The sequence below is a fragment of the Hibiscus syriacus genome, unplaced genomic scaffold, assembly GCF_006381635.1.
Source record: "Hibiscus syriacus cultivar Baekdansim isolate YM2019G1 unplaced genomic scaffold, ASM638163v2 tig00111493_pilon, whole genome shotgun sequence".
Taxonomy (NCBI): domain Eukaryota; kingdom Viridiplantae; phylum Streptophyta; class Magnoliopsida; order Malvales; family Malvaceae; genus Hibiscus; species Hibiscus syriacus.
The window spans coordinates 934,961-958,722 of record NW_024063102.1 but is presented as its reverse complement, the minus strand read 5'-3'; the positions used below and the strand labels follow the sequence as shown (position 1 = coordinate 958,722).

The window sequence follows — 23,762 nt, the reverse complement described above, 5'->3', positions numbered from 1 at the left end:
AATCTCATGTAAAGCATATTTTCATCAAATAACTCTAACAAAACAATGTTGTTTTGAGTTTTTTGAGCATCAAAATAGTTTCACCAAAATGACATCGTTTTTATGAGGGAGCCACATCATCACCGTCACGCCACAGAGATTCCATGTCATCGTGTCGTTAATGAATTAATGACTGAGTGATATAATTGGAGTTAAACATAAATATTAGTGTTAAAATTGACAAAATTAAAACGTCAATAGCATTTCCGAGCTTGCACTTAAAGGTCAGTGATATTTGAAGTAGTTAACCCTTTCGATAATATTCATTGAACTTAAGTTAATAAATGAAAAAAGTAAATGATTAAATTCCTAAATTAAAAGTAAAGAGATTAATTTTTAAATAAGTGAAAGGTACTTGGATTAAAAGAATTATTAGGCCAACAAAAGAAATAATAGTAAACTATGTAAATGATCACTAATGTTTGAGTAAATTTTCATTTTCACCATTGATGTTTCAAAAGACACAAATCAGCCACTAATATTATTGTTTGTTATAAATTGGTCACTCGATGTTAACAACCGTTAATGTAGGTGACAAAAAATTGAACTGTTTCATTAAATGTGTACATGACCTGTTAATTGCTTACATGGCCTGTTATCCAATTACTAATTCAATGAAAATTTTTGACCTTTTATGGAAATTGCTTCTTTTTCGCCTCTCTCTTTTTATTCCCTGAAGAAGTTGTTTACCCTAAAAAAATGAGTGTTTGAATTATCTACTCGTTCTCTCACTTCACTTACTCTTTATATTTGATCTTTAAAAAAAGTGAATAAATTATTGTTAGAGTTTGACTCGAATTCAAAGTGGCACAAATTAATTAATATATAAATATTGGGAAAGTAGGAAATCCAATTTGATTAAAAGTAGAAAAATTTATTAAAGTAGATTTCTACATTATTTAGTTTTTCTTTTGTAATCAAGTATATATTCATATAAATATATAATAAGGGTCAGTGTTAGATATCAAGTTTTTTTCTTTCACCAAAATCCTCTTGTATTTTCTTTCTTTATATTAGTAAAATTCTTCTCTTCTGCCCGTGATTTTTCCCTTTTGGGTTTTCCACGTAAATCATGCCAGTTTTGTTTTTCCTTTTTGATCGTATTTATTTGTTTGTCGATAATCATCGTTATGATATTATAACAAATTGGTATCAGAGCTTCAGGTTCAAGATTATGACAACAATTAAATGTGATATTTCGTTGTTGGATCAAAACATCAGGTTCTCGCTATGGAAAGTGAAGATTTGGGATGTTCCTGCACAGTTAGATCTCGACGATGCAATAAAAGGATTTAATGAGAAGAGGGAAATACAATGGACGAATGAGGAAAAGCGTAAGGATCATAAAGCTCTTTCTCAGATTCGTTTATACTTATCAAATCAAATTTTGCAGGATATGTTGACAAAAAAAAACAAAGGCATCTTTGTGGGTGAAATTGGAATAACTTTGCAAGCAGAGATCATTGACCAGCAAGTTGTACCTAAAGCAGCATATTTATTCGCTCAAGTTGGCGGAAGGTTCGTATCTTGAAGAGTACCTAACTGCATTCAAGGAACCTGTCTCTGATCTAGCGACTGTAGAAGTGAAGTATGATCAAGAAGACTTAGATTGACCCTCTTATGTTCGCTGCCTCCTTCCTACTCGTCTTTTAGAGATACAATCTTGTATAGTCACGCAACAGTCACTATTGAAGAAGTTTACAATGGCTTGCACTCGTTTGACAAGATGAAACATCTAGAATTTGGTTTTGAACCCTAGACAAATGGTCTCGTGATGCATGAATCGACTAGCTCAGACAGTGGGATAAAAGGCGAGCGTTCTTCTGATAATATTGGAAGAGGTAGATCAAAATCTTCCAACCAAGGTAAAACTTGTCACTATTGTAAAAAGAAATGTCATGTTAAATCGGAGTGTTACAAGTTGCAAAATAAAATCAAAAGAGAAGCTGAAAAGTAGAACTCTGAGAATTCTGGTGAGGTCGATATTGTAAAGGAGTACAATGACGGAGAACTCCTAGTTACGGCTGATGACAACTTTATAATAAGTGATGAGTGGATACTTGACTCTGGTAGTAGTTTTCATATGAGTCCTAATCATGACTGGTTTTCCACGTATGAAGTTGTTTCTACAGGTGATGTATTTTTGGGAAATAATGTCCCTTATAAAGTCGCAGGTATTGACACAATCAAGATTAAGATGTTTGATGGGATTGTTCGAACACTTGGTAATGTGATACATGTTCTAGATTTGAGTAGAAATCTAATTTTGTTAGGTAATATAGATTCAAAAGGGTACAAATTCTCTAGTGAAGATGGAGCTATGAAAATTTGCAAGGACTCTCTTGTTGTGTTAAAAGGGAAGAGAAAGACTACCACGTAATAGTTTTAGATAATGCAATTGGTGTTTCATCCACCGTGTCAAATAACGTTGTTGAACAAAATAACCATGGTCAGAATGGTTATGTGAAGCAGAAAATAGTTCAATTTCGTGAACATATTGAATTTAAAGATAGAATTATCATTGATGATTGAGATCGTGTTGTGCATGATATTACTCGTGGTAAAACATTTGTGAGCAAAGTTGACACTTATGATAACCATGTTGATTCAAAGACTAAATCCAAGCCTAGAAAAAGCTTGGATTCGGTCGATGTCCATTACTGAAGTTGTGGAAGAGGTGGAGAACTTGTTCGTTGAAGTGAAGAATTATTTTTGTTGAGTTTGGGTGTTATATCGAATTTGGGTGTTTTGTCTCGAAACCTTTGTACTTTTAGAATTCGTGTCAATGTCGAGATTTGTTAGAGTTTGACTCAAATTCAAAGTGGTATAAATTAATTAATATATAATTATTAGGAAAGTAAGAAATACAATTTGATTAAAAGTAGAAAACTTTATTAAAGTAGATTTATACTTTATTTAGTTTTTCCTTTGTAATCAAGTATTTATTCCTATAAATAGATACTAAGGGTCAGAGTTAGATATCAAGTTCTTTTCTTTCACCAAATTCCTCTTGTATTTTGTTTCTTCATATTAGTAAAATTCTTCTCCTCTGCCCATAGTTTTTTCCTTTTGGGTTTTCCACGTAAATCTTGGTATTCTTTGGTTTTCCTTTTCGATCGTGTTTATTTGTTTACTGATAATCATAGTTCCGATATTATAACAATTACTTATTATAGATCAGAGAGAAATGAATCTAAAGAAGAATAAGAAGCTTTTCGGCCTCTCTAATTCCACCTCTCTCCAATCCAAAGCTTCCTTCTTCTTTTTTCTTTTGCTAATGTGAAATTTCCACTTTTTTATTTTCTTCCTTCACTAAAACAATGGTTAAGTATCACCATAACGACATCGGATTCGTAGTCCTCCACCGCCCTTCCACTACCTGCAACCACTTCATAATAAGTTTTGTCTTCTCTAGTTCCTCGTCGCGAAGAAAAATCTTTGACGCCGTAAGCTACGATGCCAGTTCTCGCCTCCGCATCAACTCGTGCAGGAGGGAATGATTAACGACGTTGGCCTTACGACTAATATGTCGCCCTCACTACCACAATAAGGTCGGTTTTGAAAGAGACCAACTAACCCAAAAAGTTAGATTTCAAAGTAATGAAAAAAAATCAACATTGATAAACCAGAGAAGCTAGTTGATCTCTTAAACTTGGTTGAAGCGAAAAATGATGATGAGACTACGAAAAGGGTACAAGCTTTGGAGGAGTTGAAGCGATTGGTTAAGGAACTGCAAATGAAAATGAAGAAAACAATAGAGTAGCTTCCAATAGAGTAAGGTTGGTCAATAAAGAAGACCCATAAGCCAGAGTAACTTTAGCTATATTGAGGAATTGGAGGCTCGATGTGAGCAACGTGAGGCAAAGAGAGCGTGAGAGGAAAAGAAATGAGAGTATTTGACTGGAACTTGAGAAAGAATGGGAAAAAAGAGAAAATGGGAGGGAAAAAAGAGAAAAAGCTAGGGAGAAGCTGAGAAGGCAGAGAATCAATGAGTGGGAAGGTATGGAGAAGAAAAGTGAAGAGAAAGAAAGAAGAAGAAAATAAGAAGATTCTATACAAGAGAGTGAAAGGGATGAGAGGTTGAATATAAATAAATCAAAATGAAGGAAGAGGATTGATGAAACGCTAAATCAGCACCAAACAGAAATGAACCAGATGTAGACATGTTTTCTTCACGACCAACAAATTCTTACTAGCCAAAATCTTCGGTTTTGGCAATATGTGTTTGATATCGGGACTCAATATAGTTTGGTTTCCAAGCAGACAGTGTGGCTTAGAATATTGTCACCGATTTGGTTGGGTTAAAGAAGAAGAAAGGGTTGGGTTGAAGAAGAAGAAGTGCCTATCAAAATGGTTTCATATAGTCAAATGAGATTTCAAAAGTTCTCCACTATGACGGTCAACGATCCAGATAAGCATATAACGGTCCAATTGTGATTTTCGTTACGCCATTTAACGGCTGTTAACATCGAGTGACCAATTTATAACAAACGATAATATTAGTGATCAATTTGTGACTTTTGAAACATTAACGGTGAAAAGGAAAATTTACTCAAACGCCAATGACCATTTGCATAGTTTAGTCCAGAAATAAGGATACATAGCGAGTGAGCCAATCGATATGCATAGGCCGCTTTTTTCTCGTTTCTCAAACACGTTTCTCAAACAAAAACTAACGCACCAAACAGGCAAATACACGTTTCATCTTTTTAGTATTATTTTTTATTTCGGTCAAAATTTCCATTTATTTTATTTTTTTTATATATATTATTAGTTTATTATATATATTTTTGTTGAAATAAAGTAATAATAAAAATCAGTTGACCAGAAATGGAAGGCAACCTCTCTATAAATTCTTAATTTTATTTATTTACTGTTTCGTTGTTTTTCTGTTCTGTTCTGTTCTGCACGAAAACAGAGTAGAGCTTCCATCATTCGTTTTCCCGTAAATACGGGAACAATGGCTCCTTCCCTTTAACTGTTAACTTATTCACGATTCCCCCCTTTACATTTTTCGCTTTTTAAATCTTTTATTTTACTTTAAAACTGTAAATTTCATTTTATCAATAATTTCGATTCGGTTTGGTTTCTTCGTTTCAATGCTCCGTATCTTTTAAGAATTTCGATTCAACCATTAAGACAGAAATTGGAGGTCAAATACAGGAGACTGATAAGATTAGGGTAAACGATTTTTTTTTTTTTGTCTTTTGTTTTTCAAAGAAACGGGGGGATATTCAGATGGAGAGGGAGAGGTGGAATAGCGCCATCGCAAATGGACACTACAGTTACGATTCGAACGGGTATTATAGTCGGTTTTGCAATGATTATAGGTTATCGGACGGAGATAAGGTTTCTTCTCCCACGTTACCTTCTGCTGGATGCATTGAACATACCGTTTCCCGTTTCGATACTCTCGCCGGCGTCGCCATCAAGTACGGCGTCGAGGTAGCTACATATATTTTCATTTTCTATTTCAAAATCTAAGGAAATTGATGAATCTTAACCAAGAACATGAATCTAATTATATTATATTATATTATATTTATCATTGTCGTCAATGATCTGTGGAGGTAAATAAAAAATTGTTGTTGTTGATATATTATCAGGTATCTGACATTAAAAGGATGAATGGTCTGGCTACAGATCTTCAAATGTTTGCTCTTAAGACACTCCAGATCCCTTTACCCGGCCGGCATCCACCGTCATCTAGTTTGTCTAATGATTCCACCGCATCAGGGTATTATACCTTTTTTTTTTAGTATTAATTGTTTTGTTTCTTCTTCCAGCTCCTGAACTTTACGTTTTAAATGCTTGTAAAATTACTCTCTGACTGTTTACATCCATAGTAATTGTTTTTCAGAACGTCGGATGGTGTTGCGTATTCGAAATTGAAATATGGGAATTCAATGAGGAACCATGGTTAGCCTAAAATGCTTTTCCTGTGTTGTTCCCTTAGCGGCATCTTTTAGTTTCCTTTAGGATTTGTATAGTTGTATGAGATATCTAGAAGTAAGGGCGAACTTAGGATTTTATGGTAATTTATTAAATTTTCTAAATGAAATATATATAATTAATAGAAAATATAAAGAAAACACTTAAATAATATGATGGTTTGAAATTTCAATGAAGCAATCACCCCACCAGCCTCACTCGGTCCATCCATGCCCAAAAGCCTCTCTTTAATAGAACTGCACTTCTGCATCTTTGCTTCATAGATAAGACAGAAAGGTAAGGATGAAAATTATTAATCCAATGGTTGAACTGTAAAGTAGGAAACCGGTTGCCTAGCCTCTGCATCGGATTAATAATTTTCATCGGAACAATGCATCGTTGGACTGTCTACTTGCTAGATGTTAAAATTACTTTCTGGGACACTGGTACAAATTGATAATCAATGCCCCAAGGTATACTAAGAAATTGATAATCAATGTTTCAGTGGGGTTGTTTAGGAGCAAAGCCTTCAATTGTTGGACTCTTCATTAGTTGCTAGATGTGAAAATTATTTTCCGGGGACATGGCTTCATGCTTTTGCAATAACTGATATAAGATTAGTTGGTTAATAGATTAGATATTGATGGTTAAATAAAAGAAATATTATCTAAGAAATTAGTTTTGAAGAAATTGATATTCAGTGTTTCAGTGAGTATTTTGAGGGTCCTTTTTTTTCATCTGGTATTTGTGTTTCCTAATTTTGATCGGTTGTTTCAATTGAGCTCATGTTCTACAACTCTTTGCAGACAAAGCAGTGGCAACCAAACCCCAAGACATTTGCCACCTGATTGGCTCGACGCATTCCAGTCTTTGAAGTTGAGGAGTCCTCCAAAGGTCTCCCCGGCAATGAGATCGTTACAAGGTTACTATGGCCTTAAAGCAACAGAAAAAAGGACGATGTCCGAAGTTCTTGAAATGGCATTATACAGGAAAGGAGAAGCCGATTATGTGGATGATGGTCTGCTCCTTAAACACTCCCACCCACATTTGAGGCTTGAAAGGAAGAGAAGTGTAGCAAACGGATTTTACAGCGAAAACGGTGAAATCTTGGTGGATATCATGGCTGCAGGAGAAGACAAAGACAGTGAATCCGAAAGAGCCAACGATAAACTGATTAGAAGACGGCAAAAATCCGAGGCCGACTTTACTGCCGGCCTGTTGAAGGAGGAAAACAGCAACAATGGTGGAGGGTTTTCGTTATCGAAACGATCGACAACAAAATCAAAAAATGGAAGCCGCATGAATTCAGGGACAGTGGCAGATGGTGAGATGACGAGGTTCAATCCTGCAACAACAATCGGAGAAGATGAATACGTGATTGACGGGTTTGAAGTGAGGAAGTCGTCAAGCTCATCGTGTTTGCATGATGATCAGGACAACAGCAGCAGTATTGGCAGCAGTAGTTTAACATCACTACTATTGATGGATTTACAGGGACTGTCAACTGCAGGCATTACGAGACCCATTTTTGATGGATTTACGAACATGTCAGCTCGTAAAACCAAAGCTGCGCTCGATTAGCTTCACTAGCGTAGCATCAAATGCCCCCATCATATTCCCATGTCAATTCATCACGACTTGTGAGCCACCCCAACCTGCTGCTTGGTAGCTCTTTGAGGAGTACATAAATAGAACGAAAGAAAACTGGAAAGGCTTTTTTTTTTGGGGTGGGGGGGGGGGGGGAAGAACACTTCATAAACTGAAATTAAATAAAAAATTAATTATTTTTATATTTACTCGTGTAAATATTTTGAGAGATATTATAATAACTTTTAACGTCAGATATAAAATTATTATATTACTTGTAGACTAATAAACTAGAAGAATCTGATCAAGTAAAGATAAAATTAACTATCATAAAATTAAACAATGAAATTAGAGAACATAAACAATTAGTCCTAAAAGAGTTTACCGATTCTAATCCCCTAATTCGGACCTGTATCTTCACTGTCTCTGTCATCTTGGCCATCTTTGGTCTGTTTAGCTACAGCATCGGTGATCAGAGCCATTGGCCTTCGATCAATAACTTCATCAATTAACCCAAACTGTTTTGCTTCTTCTGGTGTCATAAAACAATCCCTATCCATATTCTTCTGAATCACATCGACAGATTGTCCCATCTGCTTGGAATACAAAGCGTTCAATGCATCCCAAACACGAACGATCTGCTTGGTGTGGATGGATAGATCTTTAGCCTGGCCGCTGTACCCACCGGAAGGCTGATGGATCATGATGGTAGCATTGGGGAGGGACCCCCTTTCACCCTTGGCACCCGCTGCTAAAAGGAGAGAAGCCATGGATGCAGCTTGCCCCAAACAGATTGTGTTGATCGGAGACTTTATGTACTGCACCGTATCATAAATCGCAAGGCCTGCATTTCGGAAATTAAAAATCAATCTCAAATTTCAGGGACTAAACCCATAATTAGATCAAAATAACGACGATACGATAATCGAGAGAAATCAGAGAATTGGGAATCAGCAAAGTTTTAAGTACCTGCGGTGTCATGGCCGCCAGGAGAGTTGAGGTACATGTGGATGGGTTTGGAGGGGTTTCAGATTCAAGGAAGAGGAGCTGGGCTTCGACGACGTGGGCGGTGTCATCGTTGATGGATCCATTTATGCAGACAATCCTTTCCTTGAGGAGACGAGAGAATATGTCGTAAGCTCTCTCGCCACGGGAGGAGTGCTCGATCACCACTGGTACTAGGCTGTAGTTCCGGTGGATGGAAGGAGATAGGGAGGAAGATATGAGGCGTTTGGCGCTAGAAAAAAAGGTCTTCATGGTTGCGTGGAAGGTTTTGTAATTTGGGGATGGGACAGAGGAGGTTAGGATCAGAGGCAACTTCTTCTCTCAACTTTTGTGAGTCGGACTCGGATAGGATCGTTCTTATGGACTAAAATTCAAGGGTCTCCCTTTTGTTCATTTTTTTTACATAGAAGGAACTAGTTTTTATTAAAGGGTAAATTACACGCTTATACACTTACCTTTACTCTCTCCCATATTTCACTCATCGTTATTTCAAATTTTTTATTTTCTAACTGAACTTTAGACATTAAACATTTTTTGTTACTCGACCGTTAAATTTCTAACAGTGTTAAATTAAAATTGAAAAAAATTAAAAATACAGTGAGTGAAATAGGATAGAGAGTAAAGTTCAATGAGTAAAAATGTGAAATATTTTATTATTAAAATAAGCCATGTAAGCACTCCATTAAGTTTAGTTTTTGTTTCATGTTAGTACATTTTTTAAAATTTAACATTAAGTTTTGAAAGAAATTAAAAGTTTAGCTACTAAAACAGACTAAAAGTGGTAGTTTAGGTACTAAAACATACCAAAATTAATAGTTTAGGTACTAGACATGTTAAGTTTTTAATGTCGGGTACTAATATAAAACAAAAACTAACGTTAAGTATGTTTTGAAAGAATTGAAAGTTTAGGTATTAAAACGAGCCAAAATTGATAGTTTAGATAATAAATGTGTGATTTATCCTAAAATTTTATAATTGTAATTGTAAACTTTTATTACATAGCTAAAAAAATAATTAAAGATCATCAAACTATTGAAAGAGCATCAATAAATCATAAGTTAGAGTTAAATGATGTAAGAAAATCATCCATGAACACAAATTGCATATCAAAGTCTAATATAAGGGTCCAAAACAAAGAAGATCATCGGAAAAACAAAAACACTTCATCTTGATCAATCTATGCAATGCCAAACTCAACCCTAAAAAATAAACAAAAATAATATTCAAGCAATCAGTACAGAAACAAAAATATGTCAAAAGATAAAGAAAAACATATCATAAAGATAAGATTATTGAAAACTAAAAATTAAAAAAGAAACAGAGATATAATATAAAAATATAAGGAAAAAAACAAGAACGATCCACAACTAATATCAAAATTGATATCACCACCCACCAATCAAAGACGCAAAACATTAACAAAAATATCATATTTCAAATATCTACTTTTAAAATGATCTTTTAAAGTTAGTTTGTATAGTATGAAATAAAAATATAAAGTTAATAAACTAATTTTCATATTTTTAATGTAAACAATTGCTCTATTTATATTCAAGAACTTACTAATTACTATAGCTTAGCCAATTTATCCACAAATTACATAACCATCCCAATGGATACCAAATCTTTATTATTTGAAATAAATTAAAATATCCATGAAATTTCTGTATAGCTTAGTTCTATAACAAAAACAAAAATTCATTTTACTATTTAAATAATAATTTCAATAATTGATTTAGTTAATTATCTCAATATTTTTATAGTTGAATCAAACAATTTCAACATTAGAAACAATGAGACAACCGCTAACAACACAATATCCTCCGGAAAACAACATTAGATAACTAAAAGAAAACAAAACAAAATTCCAAGTAAAACACATAACATGACATTTGACGTGAATAACATCATACTTAGAAAAGAGATGTTCCTTTCCCCTTCTTGTCTCCACCAATCTCGAAGTGCTTGCACCTCTGCAAAAACCACGATATCAGAAAACGACCGAAAATAAAGCAGCTAAGGGGTTTTCAATGCACCAACCTTGATTGGATGCTGCGAGACATGCTTGCAACCCTGGCATTGAAGCCTTAGCACAATCTTCTTGGTGGTCTTCGCCTGTTCAATGATACACAGTCATTTATTTATGTAAAGGCTTTTACAATCAGAATCGAAAAACTGGATGTAGCATAAGATTATAGATCTTTTCAATGTTTGTCTAACATACATTCAAAGGCTTGGCATTTGACAAAAACGGATAACTAAAATATTGCTTACAACCTAGTGGCAGAACATGCAGCCTAAGATTATTGATTTTTGGATATGTATCTAACATCAATTCAAGTGATAAAGGATAAGTGTAACAGAAATTTACCTTCTTGTGGAACACTGGTTTGGTCTGACCACCGTAACCTGATTGTTTGCGGTCATAACGACGCGTCTCCCTTGAGCAGCCAAACTATCCTTACCCTTCTTATACAGTGTAACCTTGTGCAAAGTGTGCTTCTTATCCTCTAAATAAGTAAATATTTTATGCAATACCAATTATAGTATTTAAGTGCATGTGCATAAAGCTATCCAAAAATGTTATGCATTTGAAAAATTGATATCAATTGTTAGAGAGATATCATTTGCAATAAATCACATGCATAAACATTTAAATTAAGGCCCAAAATTAAAAGTTGTAAAAAAAAAGCATTAAAACCAATTTTGACCAAAATTCATTATGATGAACAAACATTTATGAAAAATCATTAAAACTTTAAAAAATGTTCATCATAATACACTTTTCAACATACATGAGATGAAAAACAATGCATAATCATTTAAGATCAAAACTCATGCATTCTTAAAACAAATGAGCAACCACTAATGCTGAAGAATCAAAATAAGTTTAGAGGTTACCCATTTCATATCAAGTGTGGCTAGAGCATTTGAGTATCTTTGCTTTCATCACCATTGCTCTCACACACCTACAAGAGACATTTATGTGGATTTTGGTATCCAAATTACTTTGGATACTTGAACGTTAGTTTCAATGCCCCTTGTTCCTTTTGGAACTCATACTTATTTAATTTTAAAATGATTTCCTTTCTTTAAAGGACAAGTATGCTCCAAATGACCATTAAAATGACAATGTGAGCATTTTGCCATTTTTAAACATAATGAGTTGTTTCTAGAAATTAATTATTTTTCTTTTATTAAGCTTTCAAGCTTAACTTTCAAATCAAAATTTTCTTTTTCTAAATCATTGATTTTGATTTTTGAAAGCTCTAAATCATTTTTCAAAGTTTCATTTTGTTTTTCAAAATCAACCTTTTCTTTCAAAATCAAATCATTTTCAACTTTAAATTTTGAAATTAATTTCTTATATTTGGAATTCATGGTCTCAAATTCCAAATACAACTCATCATAAGCATCTCGTAACTCATCAAAAGAATATGAATTTAATTCATTTGAGTTAAACGATACATTGGGCTTTTCAAGAGCTATTAAGCACACCTCCTTTGTCAGTTCTTCTTTCTTGTTACCATGAAGTTCCTCGAGCTTATTCCAAAGCTCTTTGACATTTGAACAAGAAGAAACTCCTTTATAGATATCAGGACCAAATGCACAAAACAACATGTGCATGGCCTTAGCATTTAGTTGAGTTTTCTTCCATTATTGGGCACTCCACTCATTTGCCTTCTTCTTTGGAGAAGAGTAGCCGTTCTCGATCATCTCCCATGCATCAAGATCATTGGATTGAATGAATAGCTTCATTAATTTCTTCCAATGACTGTAGTTGACTCCATTGAAGTATGGAGGCTTGTCGATCGGTTGGGATTCTTCCTTGTGGAACGAGCCGGAGGTGGAAGCCATCTTCTTGGTTGTGTAAGAAATGGATAGAGCTTCTTCAAAGATCATCTAAAGGTTGTTAGACCTTCTAATGAGTTAAGCTCTAATATCAATTGTTGGGATTTGATGAAGGTCAATTGAACATCTAAAAATATTTGACAAAAGGGGTTGAAGTGGATTTAAGATTAATTTAGGGATTAAGGAGATTTAAGAATGAGAAAATTGATGCACAAAGATTTATATTGGTTCGACTTTCTCAACCAAAGTCTACATTCACTAACTTAGCTCCTCACCAAAGATTTTCTAACAAATTCACTAATTTGTTCTTTCTTTTTCAAGGATCAAGAGATAAACTTACAAATCCCTATCTTTTCAATGGCTAAGATAGAACCACTCCCCTTTTACAAGGTAGGTGTTTACAAAATTAAACTCACAAAAACATAACTTAAAGCTATACAATTAAGCTCAAAACACAAATATTTATAAGAGAAAGAAAAATAAAGATTGAAAAACTTTTCTCTTGTGTATGAATGCTTGGATAGGTGTTTGTAACCTTTTTCAAGTTTCCTCAACTTGTTTTTATATGTTGGAATGAGTTTGTGGTCATTTCTTGCCGTTGGAGATGTTTTGGAGCCATTGGGATCAATTTTCTGCAAAATAAAACTGCCCAGGACGGGGAGAATCGATACTCCTTTGATGAGTATCGATATTACCTTTGAAGTATTTAAATAAACTAGTCTTTAAATACCGTTGGGCTTGACCAATATCGATACTATGCTTCATGGTATCGATACTACTTTGTAAAGTAGTATTGGTACTCATTTGAGTATCGGTACTCATTTGAGTATCGGTACATATTTTGCATTATGGAATTTGAGCAATTTGAAAAACAATTGGTAGTATCGATACTACCTAGAGAGTATCAATACTTCTCTTACCTTTGTTATTCTTACCACGTGAACAATATCGGTACTGTTCATATAGTATCAATATTGTAAGAACAGTATCGGTACTACGTACCCAGAAAATAGTTTTGTGCTCAAATTCTAGTTTAATAGACTTTGAATTATTTTTGAAAACTTTGAACAAATTCAATCAAGTCCAAAAACATTTTGTCTTAGTTTGTTATATCAAAACATTATAAAACATGGTTCAACACAACTGAACTGGACGTGATTGGAATATGATAAAATATTAAAATTTTCTCCCAAAACAGTTTCAACTATTTAGTCGTTTAAGATTTTGGTATCAGATTTTATCATATCTCAGTCAACATATTAACATCCAATTCAGACTGTTGTCATTTTTTTAACAGAAATGTACTAGTTTGAGAAATATAAATAATCATGTGACTATTTTATAATTTTTAATAAGCGGGGACTCAACAAAACAACATCCTTTAACTTAGGGACTCTACAAAAACAATGTCTTATGGTCGGATTGCCTTTTGTATACATTACCTTAAAGGAAAAAAATAAAAATTGCGAAGTTAAAACTTGAATAATTGTGAACATAAAGCAAGAAAATTTCATAGAACAATCGATCATATGAACTAGTTAAGCTTGATGAAATAAAACATAATCAAAGATGATAATTGAACAAAGATTGAACTAAAAATGTAAATTATCTCCTTGTGATCTACAGGTACTGAAGGATACAACCTAAGAGCCTCCAATAAAGCAGCTTGTAAATAATCCATCTTCTTTATCTCCTCTGGTTTGAATATCAACGAGCTTTGGGATTCATTGCCATTTTTCATCTTTTCCCTTTCATTGTTGATTCTGCATATCTCTTGAAGAATCCTTTGTTCCACCCTTGGGTTCTTCCCCAGCAACCAGAAAAACCAGCTCAATGCCATTGAAGAAGTGTCTCTTCCGGCAAGTATAAAGTTCACACAAATGTCTCTTAGGAACTTGTTTGAAAATGGCTTCCCTTGCTCATCTTTCGACCTCATAAACATGGTTAACAAATCTGATCTTTGCTTTTGTGCTTCGGTTTGTAAGGAGTAAGGACAGTATATCGGGTGTAACGAAACGAAACGGAGCAGCGTCACCTCCGTAGCGTCCTCGAAGGCTTTGGTGAACGGTATATCGGGCAATCCGGGGCTCAGGCACCCAGGGTCAACCCCAAAGGCTATCATGAAACATTATCGAATGTTAGTCTCAATAGGACATCTTGAAGATCAACGGAGATTGATTTGTTCATCGCACTTTCTAAGACAGGGAAGAGCCTAGCGTGAACGAGCTCCAGCATTGACGACTCAGTCGTCAATTTCCAGAAACAAAGCCGAGTTGAACTCGATACTCGCCGTCTTTCTCTACTGTTGCCAGGTCTCATTGTCGGCACTGAATATCCCGTCGCCGAGAAGATCATGCATGTTGTCACGAAAAAATGGTCCTTTGGGGTAAACAGAGAACTTGGTCTTGAGAAGATGCTAGAGGTCCCTAATATCGTCGGTTACCATGCAATTAATGTTGCTAAACCACGGACCTCTAAACATGAAAGTTCCGTTCTTCCGGCAGAGAACGTCGGTAATCCACTCGTAAAGGTTGGACTGGAGACCGGCCACCAACGACGGCTGCATGCCTAGAAATGGCCACACAGGGACACCATAACGCCGCTTCTGCCCATAGTATCAAATTGCGGTTGTATATTTTTGTTACGGATGCGGTGTCGCGGTTGCGGATGCTGCGGACGTTACATAATATGTTGCGGCCATCGCAGGCGTGATCTATTCCTAAAAATTCACAATATATCTAAAATATTATATTTATACATTTTACTGTTATCTTTTAATATACTAATATTCATATACTCTTTTAATATTTTATTTTGAAAATAAAAAATTAATTTCATAGATAAAAATTTATTAAAAGAAAATATAAACTATAGAAGTGATATCATACTAGATAATGGGTAATAACAATTATGATGTTAATGAATAACATATAAACAATATCACTAAAATCATATCAACTTTTTATATTTTAATATAAAATTGTTCATTTTACAGGCGTTTTTCTCGAAAAATCACATGTGATCGGTATATTTACCGATCTAACACCGGTCAGATTATATTTCCCGATCTAACACCCGTAGCAGTAAAGCGCGCCCCCTGCCCCGCGCTATATACTGATTTGGCGTCACGTGGGGTATAGCACGCCCCCTGTACCGCCTTATACGCTGACATGGGTTACACGTTTCATCACACCAAATTCTCTCAAATTTTCTCAATTTCTCTTAAATACTCTCTCTGTTTAAGGTATATTTTATAATATTTTTAATATTATGTATTTAATTTATTTAAGTATTTTACTTTATTTAATATTTTACTAATATAATTTTTTTTGCAGATATATAATGGAAGACAGTCTACTTCGCTTGGATGGAAATCATATATCTCGACACTTTGCTGATACGGTAACATTTTAACGTTTTAATTTAATTTAAATTATTAGTAATAATTAGTTGATTTATTTAATGCATGATTATTAGATTAAGAATTAATTTTTGTAATTATTTATTTTTAGGAGAATGACCGTGTATTAGATCCTTTTATTAGGAATCTTAAGTTAGTGATACCTAGCCGTGTCTTGCCGTATTTAGTAGAGGCTGGATTTGGTTACATAGGTAGATATCAGGGTCACTGTAAGATAGAACCAGACCTTATTTATGCCTTAGTAGAGTGGTGGAGGCCGGAGACCCACACATTTCATCTTCCGTGCGGAGAGTGCACAATCACGCTTGAGGATGTTTCTATGCACCTGGGGCTTCCGGTGGATGGAGATGTTATATCAAGGATAGCTTCCGGTTCTTGGACTACTTTGTGCCGGGAAAATCTAGGACGTGTCCCGAAAATTTTTATCGGAGGTAGGATACCGTTAAATTGGTTAAATGCCAATTTTCGGGAGTTGAGCGCAGACGCCTCTGAGGATGAGGTTAAGATGTATGCACGGGCATGCATATTACAGTTGATAGGAGGGTTGCTGATGCCAGACAAATCGTGCAACCTAGTTTACTGCATGTGGTTGCGACATCTTAGTGACTTTCGTCTCACCGGATCATTCAGTTGGGGCTCGACAGTTTTGGCTTTGCTGTACAGGGAGATGTGTGGAGCCACTGACTACAGGCGTAATGCTATCGGTGGATGTCTCCTACTACTGCAGTCTTGGGCATGGTATTGATTGCCCTTTTTATGTCCCGTTTTGAAGAACCCATTCGTATTTCCACTACTTCTGAGGTAATTATAAAACTGATTTTGTATATTAATAATTTTATACAGCGTATAATAAATTTTTTTCATTGAATAGGTGGTCTACTGATAGGAAACTCATCAGGAGCTACCTGATGATTTATTTAGAAAAAATTAGGGTGCTAACAGAAGGCTGACACACAGGTATGAATTTTAATGTTTAAAAATCAATTTTAGATTATAGTTATATAATTAGATTATTATTTTGATAAAAATTATATATTATTTGTTTTAGTTTGAATGGGTGTCATATTCTACTGATGATGTGAGGGCGGTGATCCCACCTGAGTTGAAGGGTCCATCAGATGTTTGGATGGCGATGGTCCCTCTGATCTGTTATGCGACAGTCGAGTGGCACTCCACTGATCGCGTGCTCCGGCAGTTTGGTTGTTTTCAACCAATTCCGGGAGCACCTCGCAATATGGACGAGTTGCATAGCTTAGATAGACGCGGCAAGACAGATACAGATTGGTTGGTGAGGCATCATGAGTGGGTCGTGTTGTGGGAGGATTGACATCGGCGCCTTCCCCGTAGAGAGCCCATTTTTACTGACTTCTTGATGTATGCTGACGGTTATTATGAGTGGTTCAACAGTAACGGGAAACCATTTTTGCTTCCCGAGGATGCACGAGGGTAGACCTTTCCATGACGTCGACAGAGACGTGATCCGACACAACACCATCGTCCCCCTACTCGTGGACGGAGAACAGGTGCTTCCGGTTCATCCTTAGCTGCACCAGCAGGACCTTCACAGCAGCCATCGCAACCATTTATGATGCCGCAGCCATATATGATGTCGTCATCGCCTTTCCATTACCAGATGCCACCGTCGCCTTCACCTGATTTTATGACCCCGCCGCCGCCACCGTCACAGATGACCCCTCCTGGAGGCTATTATGGGTCTATGTTTGTAGATCCGACTTGGGGTTCATATGCTAAATATTTGGCGGGTTCAGCCTCATCACCCATGACTGTATCACAGACACCTCCTGTACAATTTTCACACTCGGCGATGTCTGGGTTTTCCCAGTTTTCGCAAGCCGGTGGGATAGTCAGTCATACACCTCCAGAGTCCTTATTCTATGGAGCTGATTCATCGTCATCAGCTCCTCATCAACCTAATGTATTTGCTCAGGACGACGACGACGTCGATGACGATGGTGATGATGATCACAGCGAGGAGTCAGAACCAGTGATACGAAGAAATCCTCCTCGAGACCGAAAGCCATCGCCCTGCGGAACACATTCGCGTCGCAGGCATCGATAGATTTTTTTTATTATATTTGTATTTACTTTATTTTTTTTTAAATTGTAATTTTTTATTATTTCTCATTTAATACTTACTTTATTTTGTTAAATTTGTTGGACTTTTTTTAATGTATTTCAGTTAATTTTGTTTATTACCATTTAATATCAGTTATTGTAATTTGGTTATCATTTAATACTTATTATAAGTTTGTTGTATTTAAAATTATATTCAAATACCAATTTGGTTATCATTAACTTGAAGTAAATGCAAATTAAAGTACAAGAATTATTATTTGATAAACAAATACATTATTTCCTCATCAATTGTTACTTGATGACAACAGAAGTGGACATGTTTTTCTCGTGTATCATGGGTTTCTACAATGCCCACATCTTCTGTCTTGGCTAGATCTTTCTCGAATATCCATATCGCAATGAATTTGATTGGATTTTGGACGACCACGCTCCCTCAATAAACTCGAATTTGGTACAATCAGAAGCCAATCTTGAACCTTATCAGGGTCTTTGTCATTACCTATGGGGGAAACTCAAATTTGTATACTTTAAAAACTTCAGATAGTAGGTATACGGGATCCACAAAATGGTTTTAGTCTTGACGTGTATGTGAGCAAGCTGCTATCACATGAGAGCATGGATACTTCAAAGCTTGAAAAAACCCACAGTCGCACGTTCTGTCCCTTAGATTTACTCTTAACAATACAACTTCAATCCCTTGAAGAGGTCGCAGCAACTCTGTGACACGAAACATTTCATTCCTTCTAGAGAAGCTTGTTACAGACATTCCATTTGATGCAACAATTTTTTTCTGTAGATCTGCAACAAATCTAGGGTGATAGACATGACCGCCTTGCATCCAGGTTTGAGCTTGTCCCCTGAGCTTCATAAAAAGCGCCCCCAAACAAAAATATGCAGTATTTGGCAGCATTAACGCACTGTGGGTAACTCCAAAAAACCCGGTAGAATTGGCTTTGATCGTAAAGAACTCGATCATTATGGTATGCATAGGAGGTTTCGAAGTCCATAATTATCCCAGGATTCAACGTCCGCACCAGCCTAAACCAACCTAGAAGTTCGTTGTAAGATGCATCCCATTCGCTATGAAGTTTGACAATGGCATTTTGTTTTGCCAACCAAGCTTTTTTATAGGAGACAGTGTACCCATACTGTGATTGTATGGCTGAAATCAACAGCTATATGAGAGCTTGCTTTTACCATGGGCATGATGGCTTGGTATATCATTTCAGAGTCCAAGTTGGGATGATCTTGGTTGACCCCTCCAGCACAACATGTGTGAGGACCGTTGTATACTGTTAGTTCCCATATGTTGTTTTTCCTTTTCATTTTCGATACGGGAACCATCCAATTGTATCCGTTTTTGCGTCGGACACAATAGCATACATATTTTTTTGTCTCCAATCGGTTGACTCTGGACTGAACAGAATTACGGATATTGTAATTTTTGATAGCCATCATCGCTTCTTCTTTGCTTGAAAACTCCATGCCTAAAGATAATTCACCATTATTTATTGATGAGTAATATCCATAGTCACCGAGATAAGGTATATCCGTAAATTCTGGCTCGTACATTGCACCATAATCAGCTTTATACATGTGTGCAGGAGGGTCAGTTTGTGTCATATTTCCTGGAACTTCATCTACATCATCATCATCGGAGTTGAATTGCGGTGATTCTGGGTGAATGAATAGTCCAGTCTCAGCACCATCCGCACCAGGCTCACGAAGCGGTTCTTCTGGTGAAGATGATGGTTCCTCCATGCGCTCCACATTTAGGTCGAAGAACCTACTACTTGCATGTCTTCCCCTTGAACTAGAAGGCATATCGACATTGAGATCGAAAAAGCTCGCAGTCGAATGCCTCCCCTAGAGCTTGAAGCCATCGTGTCAAATGGAAACTGCACAGATTGTTGCGTCGATGACATCTCCATATTAAGGTCAAAGAAAGTTGCGGATGAATGTCTCCCCATTATGGCATTAAAATCATTTCACATTACTGTAGTCAGGCTGTCAACTTGATCAACTTGTTTAGCCAGCCCATAGTGGGAGCTTAATGATTGACCCCGAACAACACACACTTGAACAAAATATGCATACATCTCAATAGTGGCGTCTAAATAATTACTTTGAGCTTTAACCATCATTTGAACATCATCATTGTTCGAACGTTCCGACGCTGTATAAGTTAATGGCAACAATGATTTTGGAAATATGTACTGCAACGACGACATTCTTCTACTACTTCCAACATGAATCTTCCTCGAAATCTTTGTTATCAGCTCCTCAAGAGTTATGTTTCTCTTGAATGATATTTTAACACGCTCATTTGATACGAAAACAACGCCGGTTTTATCTTCTCGAATTTCACCATCATAATAAACAATAGCTGAAAGTCGCGCCATTCTTTGAGTTTAAAAGTGCAGCAATATTATATCTGGAAAAAAAATAACTGAAACAAACCTGATTAAATAAATTATATATGAACGAAAATATAACAAAATAAATTTTTTACACATCAACGTAAATAATTTAAATACTATAATATTATATTATTACCTGCACCGCAAAACTATTTCGACGTATGCTCTCGCTTTTCAATTTTACAAACATAAAAATTAATTGAAAATAATTAGTATAATATTTTTTCAAATAATGATAATAAACAATAAGTATAATTAAAAAATTATAACAAAATTACCTTATAACGAAAAAATCGCACGAACTTCTAAATCAAATATGAGAAGATTGCCTGAATTATTACTCGTTGACGGAATTGTTGTATTAATTTATAAGTTGAGAGGAGAGATGCGAGGAGATGTGAGAAACTTAACCGGCGGAGGAGGATATTTATAACCATATAAGGCGCGGTACGTGTACCGCGCTATATGTAATTATTCATAAAAGATATAGCGCGGACCAGGGACTGCGTTAAATATAATTCTGGTACGGCATATAGTGTGGCCCCTGATCCGGGCTATACCCCTACGTGGCGTATAGCGCGGATCAGGGGGCGCACTATACACACATGTAACCCTGTCAGAATATATTGTGGTACAGGGGGCGCTATACCCCACGTGGCGCCAAATCAGCATATAGCGCGGGGCAGGGGCCGCGCTTTACTGCTATGGGTGTTAGATCGGGAAATATAATCTGACTGGTGTTAGATCGGTAAATATACCGATCACCGATGATTTTTCGGGAAAAACACCCATTTTACATAACTTAGAAAGAAAAAAAATACATAACTAAAAATATAAAAATTATATATATTACAGTTCACCAGCAAAATGAATGGTGTGGCGGATCTAAAGCATTTTCATCTTCGTCATTGTCTTGGTTTTGATTCATTCCTATTCCATGTGAAGAAGACATTACATTATGTGCATCATCAGATGCATCATTGGTAGGAAACATGTTGTATGATAAATGATGACCAAAAAATTCATAACTTGGATTTTGTTCAAGGAAAGGTGGATAACATGAATTTGGTTGCTAAGAATGAGAACCATGAGATGATTCACTAATTTCATTATCATTTATAGCTGAACTATATGATGATTTACCTTCAAATGAATCATAAAAGTGTTATCTATCCTCCTATGAGTTCTATCATCATCATCTCTTCTATTTTGTGATGCATTTGTTCTATACAAACTTGAATTGCCATCGTAAGGATATATGGACGTACCTTGATCTCCATGAAAAGTAGTAGAATAAATGTGACCATATTCTGGTTGGTACGTACCTTCATTATCAACACCATTATCATCACAACCACCATCACCATCTAGTCGTCGTCATCTTCGTAATCATAACTTGACGTCGATAGTTGAACATTTTCCTCATTAGATGGAGTAGGTGAACTGTTCATATCTTCACCTTGAGTTTCTTCATCAGTTTCATTAAGTAATTCCCCAGGCAACCATGAGAAATTTTATTCACTATCAAGTGTAGCATTCTCTCTTTCTTTAATCCATGAATTTAGTAGGTCATCTTCTTCAAAAATATTTTTCAAGATTAATCAGATTAAAACTCATTTCTAATTCTTGTGCACTTTTTCTTTGCATGTGTCTTAGCTTCAACCTCATATTATAATGGACATAAACCAATTTTTGAAGCTTTTTATGCTTAAGTCTATTTCTCTTCTTTGTATGAATCAAACTAAAAGTACTCTAATTACGCTCATAATTTGAAGATGAAATTGTTTGACTCAAAACTTTGACAGCGATGCGTTGAAGTTGCGGTGCACACGTTTCATAATTAATCCACCATTCAGCTACAAAAAACATAAATATTAAGATATAATTCATAAAGTATTTATACAAATATCTTTATTATCTACAAAATTCTAGAGGATAAATTATTTTTGTTTACCAGAGTTAGTCTTCAAAATTACAGCTTGAGCTAATGGTGTTCCAAAAGAATCTATTTTGTCTCGATATAGCAACAACTTAAAAAATAATTGAATTAGTAGTTTAAACATGATAATTTATGAGTTTTTTCAAACAATTTAAGTATATAAAATACATAATTGGTTCATTGCAAGAATTTGATCATTCAACTTGGGTTCTATCCTCTGTTTGACATTTCTAACTTCATTCATAGTTTCACGAATCGCTTCACTTGTGGAATTGCCTCCATATAGAAATTGTGGATTTAGAAAATATCATACATAAAAAATAGTATAATAAATATCTAAACAAGATATCACAATTTAAATTTAAAATTTTTATAACGTACCAGCATAATGTAAATCATTATGAAGTTGTTTACTCCGTCATCTATCAATTATTTTTCCAATATAATAATAAATAAACATATAATTATGATAATTAATGTTAATATAAAAATTAAATTTAAAATTAATCACACAATTTTATTTATGAGAAAAATTAAATTTAAATTAATTTAATTTTAAAATATCGTTAATAAATAATTTAATTAATTCAAATTTAAGTAACAAATTTTAAACATAACTATTACGATATTATTAATGGTATATATTTATAATTCAATTTTAAGAATTAAATTAGAACAATTCATCTATGTAAGTTTATTTTTTAGATAATTTAAAGTTTATTACGGTGTTGCAGCGTTATTTATAGCAAGTTGCGGTGTTACGTAACGGTTTTTGACCACAACAATCGTGATGAGGTTTCCTTACCGCGTTGAGTCGATATTGCGTCGCGGTAACCTTAAAAAATGTTACGATACGAGCGTTACGCTGCGTTGCGACCGCAATTTAGTACTGTGCTTCTGCCTCAAGGAATGTATAGCAATGAAGACAAGAAGAGCAAGGATAATCTCCAAATATCTGAAGGGCTAGTAAGAAAAACAGCCGCCGGGAAACAAAGTTTCTAACGAGATTACTACCGCGGCCGGAGGAAGTTAGATTGGTACAAGGGTTGATCGTCATGTATTTTGGATGATAGGAGGATGTCTAATTTTGCATGGGATTTAGTGTGTTATTAAGGCATGTGTTTCTCGCTGTGGATGTTTTGGCCCAATTGGTTTGATTTGGTGAGCTAAATGTTTGTGTCTTTATAAGTGCTTTTGCTTTGGGTTGCTAAATAGAGTTCCAGTTTTGGGTTGCTGTCCGATAACCTTGGTTGAACTACACTCGCATGTTTTCCTTTTGGGTTGATTACACACCACATCCTCATACTATCTTTAAGTCTTTCCTTTGATCGTAGATTTAGAATAAATGATTTATGTGGCATTGACAATCGGATAAGATCACCAAGCGGTCCAGAAACATTTTTGAGAATACTCACACACATATTAGTAATATAATTTTTTGTACGAACCGAATACAAATAAAATTTTAAAG

General features: G+C 35.2%; 1 protein-coding gene and 3 pseudogenes across 1 annotated transcript; 1 reads left to right on the top strand and 3 right to left on the bottom strand.

The window, feature by feature from the left end:
- Positions 1–5,193: 5,193 nt before the first annotated feature.
- Positions 5,194–7,566, top strand: LOC120163716. Its single transcript, XM_039173568.1, has 4 exons — positions 5,194–5,484; positions 5,646–5,776; positions 6,777–6,988; positions 7,100–7,566. Exons 1-4 carry the CDS (start codon positions 5,278–5,280, stop codon positions 7,549–7,551), a joined length of 1,002 nt encoding a protein of 333 aa, XP_039029499.1. The 5' UTR covers positions 5,194–5,277; the 3' UTR covers positions 7,552–7,566.
- Positions 7,567–7,953: 387 nt separating this feature from the next.
- LOC120163717 lies at positions 7,954–8,905 on the bottom strand (annotated as a pseudogene).
- A 1,478-nt stretch (positions 8,906–10,383) lies between these two features.
- Positions 10,384–11,467, bottom strand: LOC120163675 (annotated as a pseudogene).
- A 2,481-nt stretch (positions 11,468–13,948) lies between these two features.
- LOC120163674 lies at positions 13,949–23,348 on the bottom strand (annotated as a pseudogene).
- Positions 23,349–23,762: the final 414 nt, after the last annotated feature.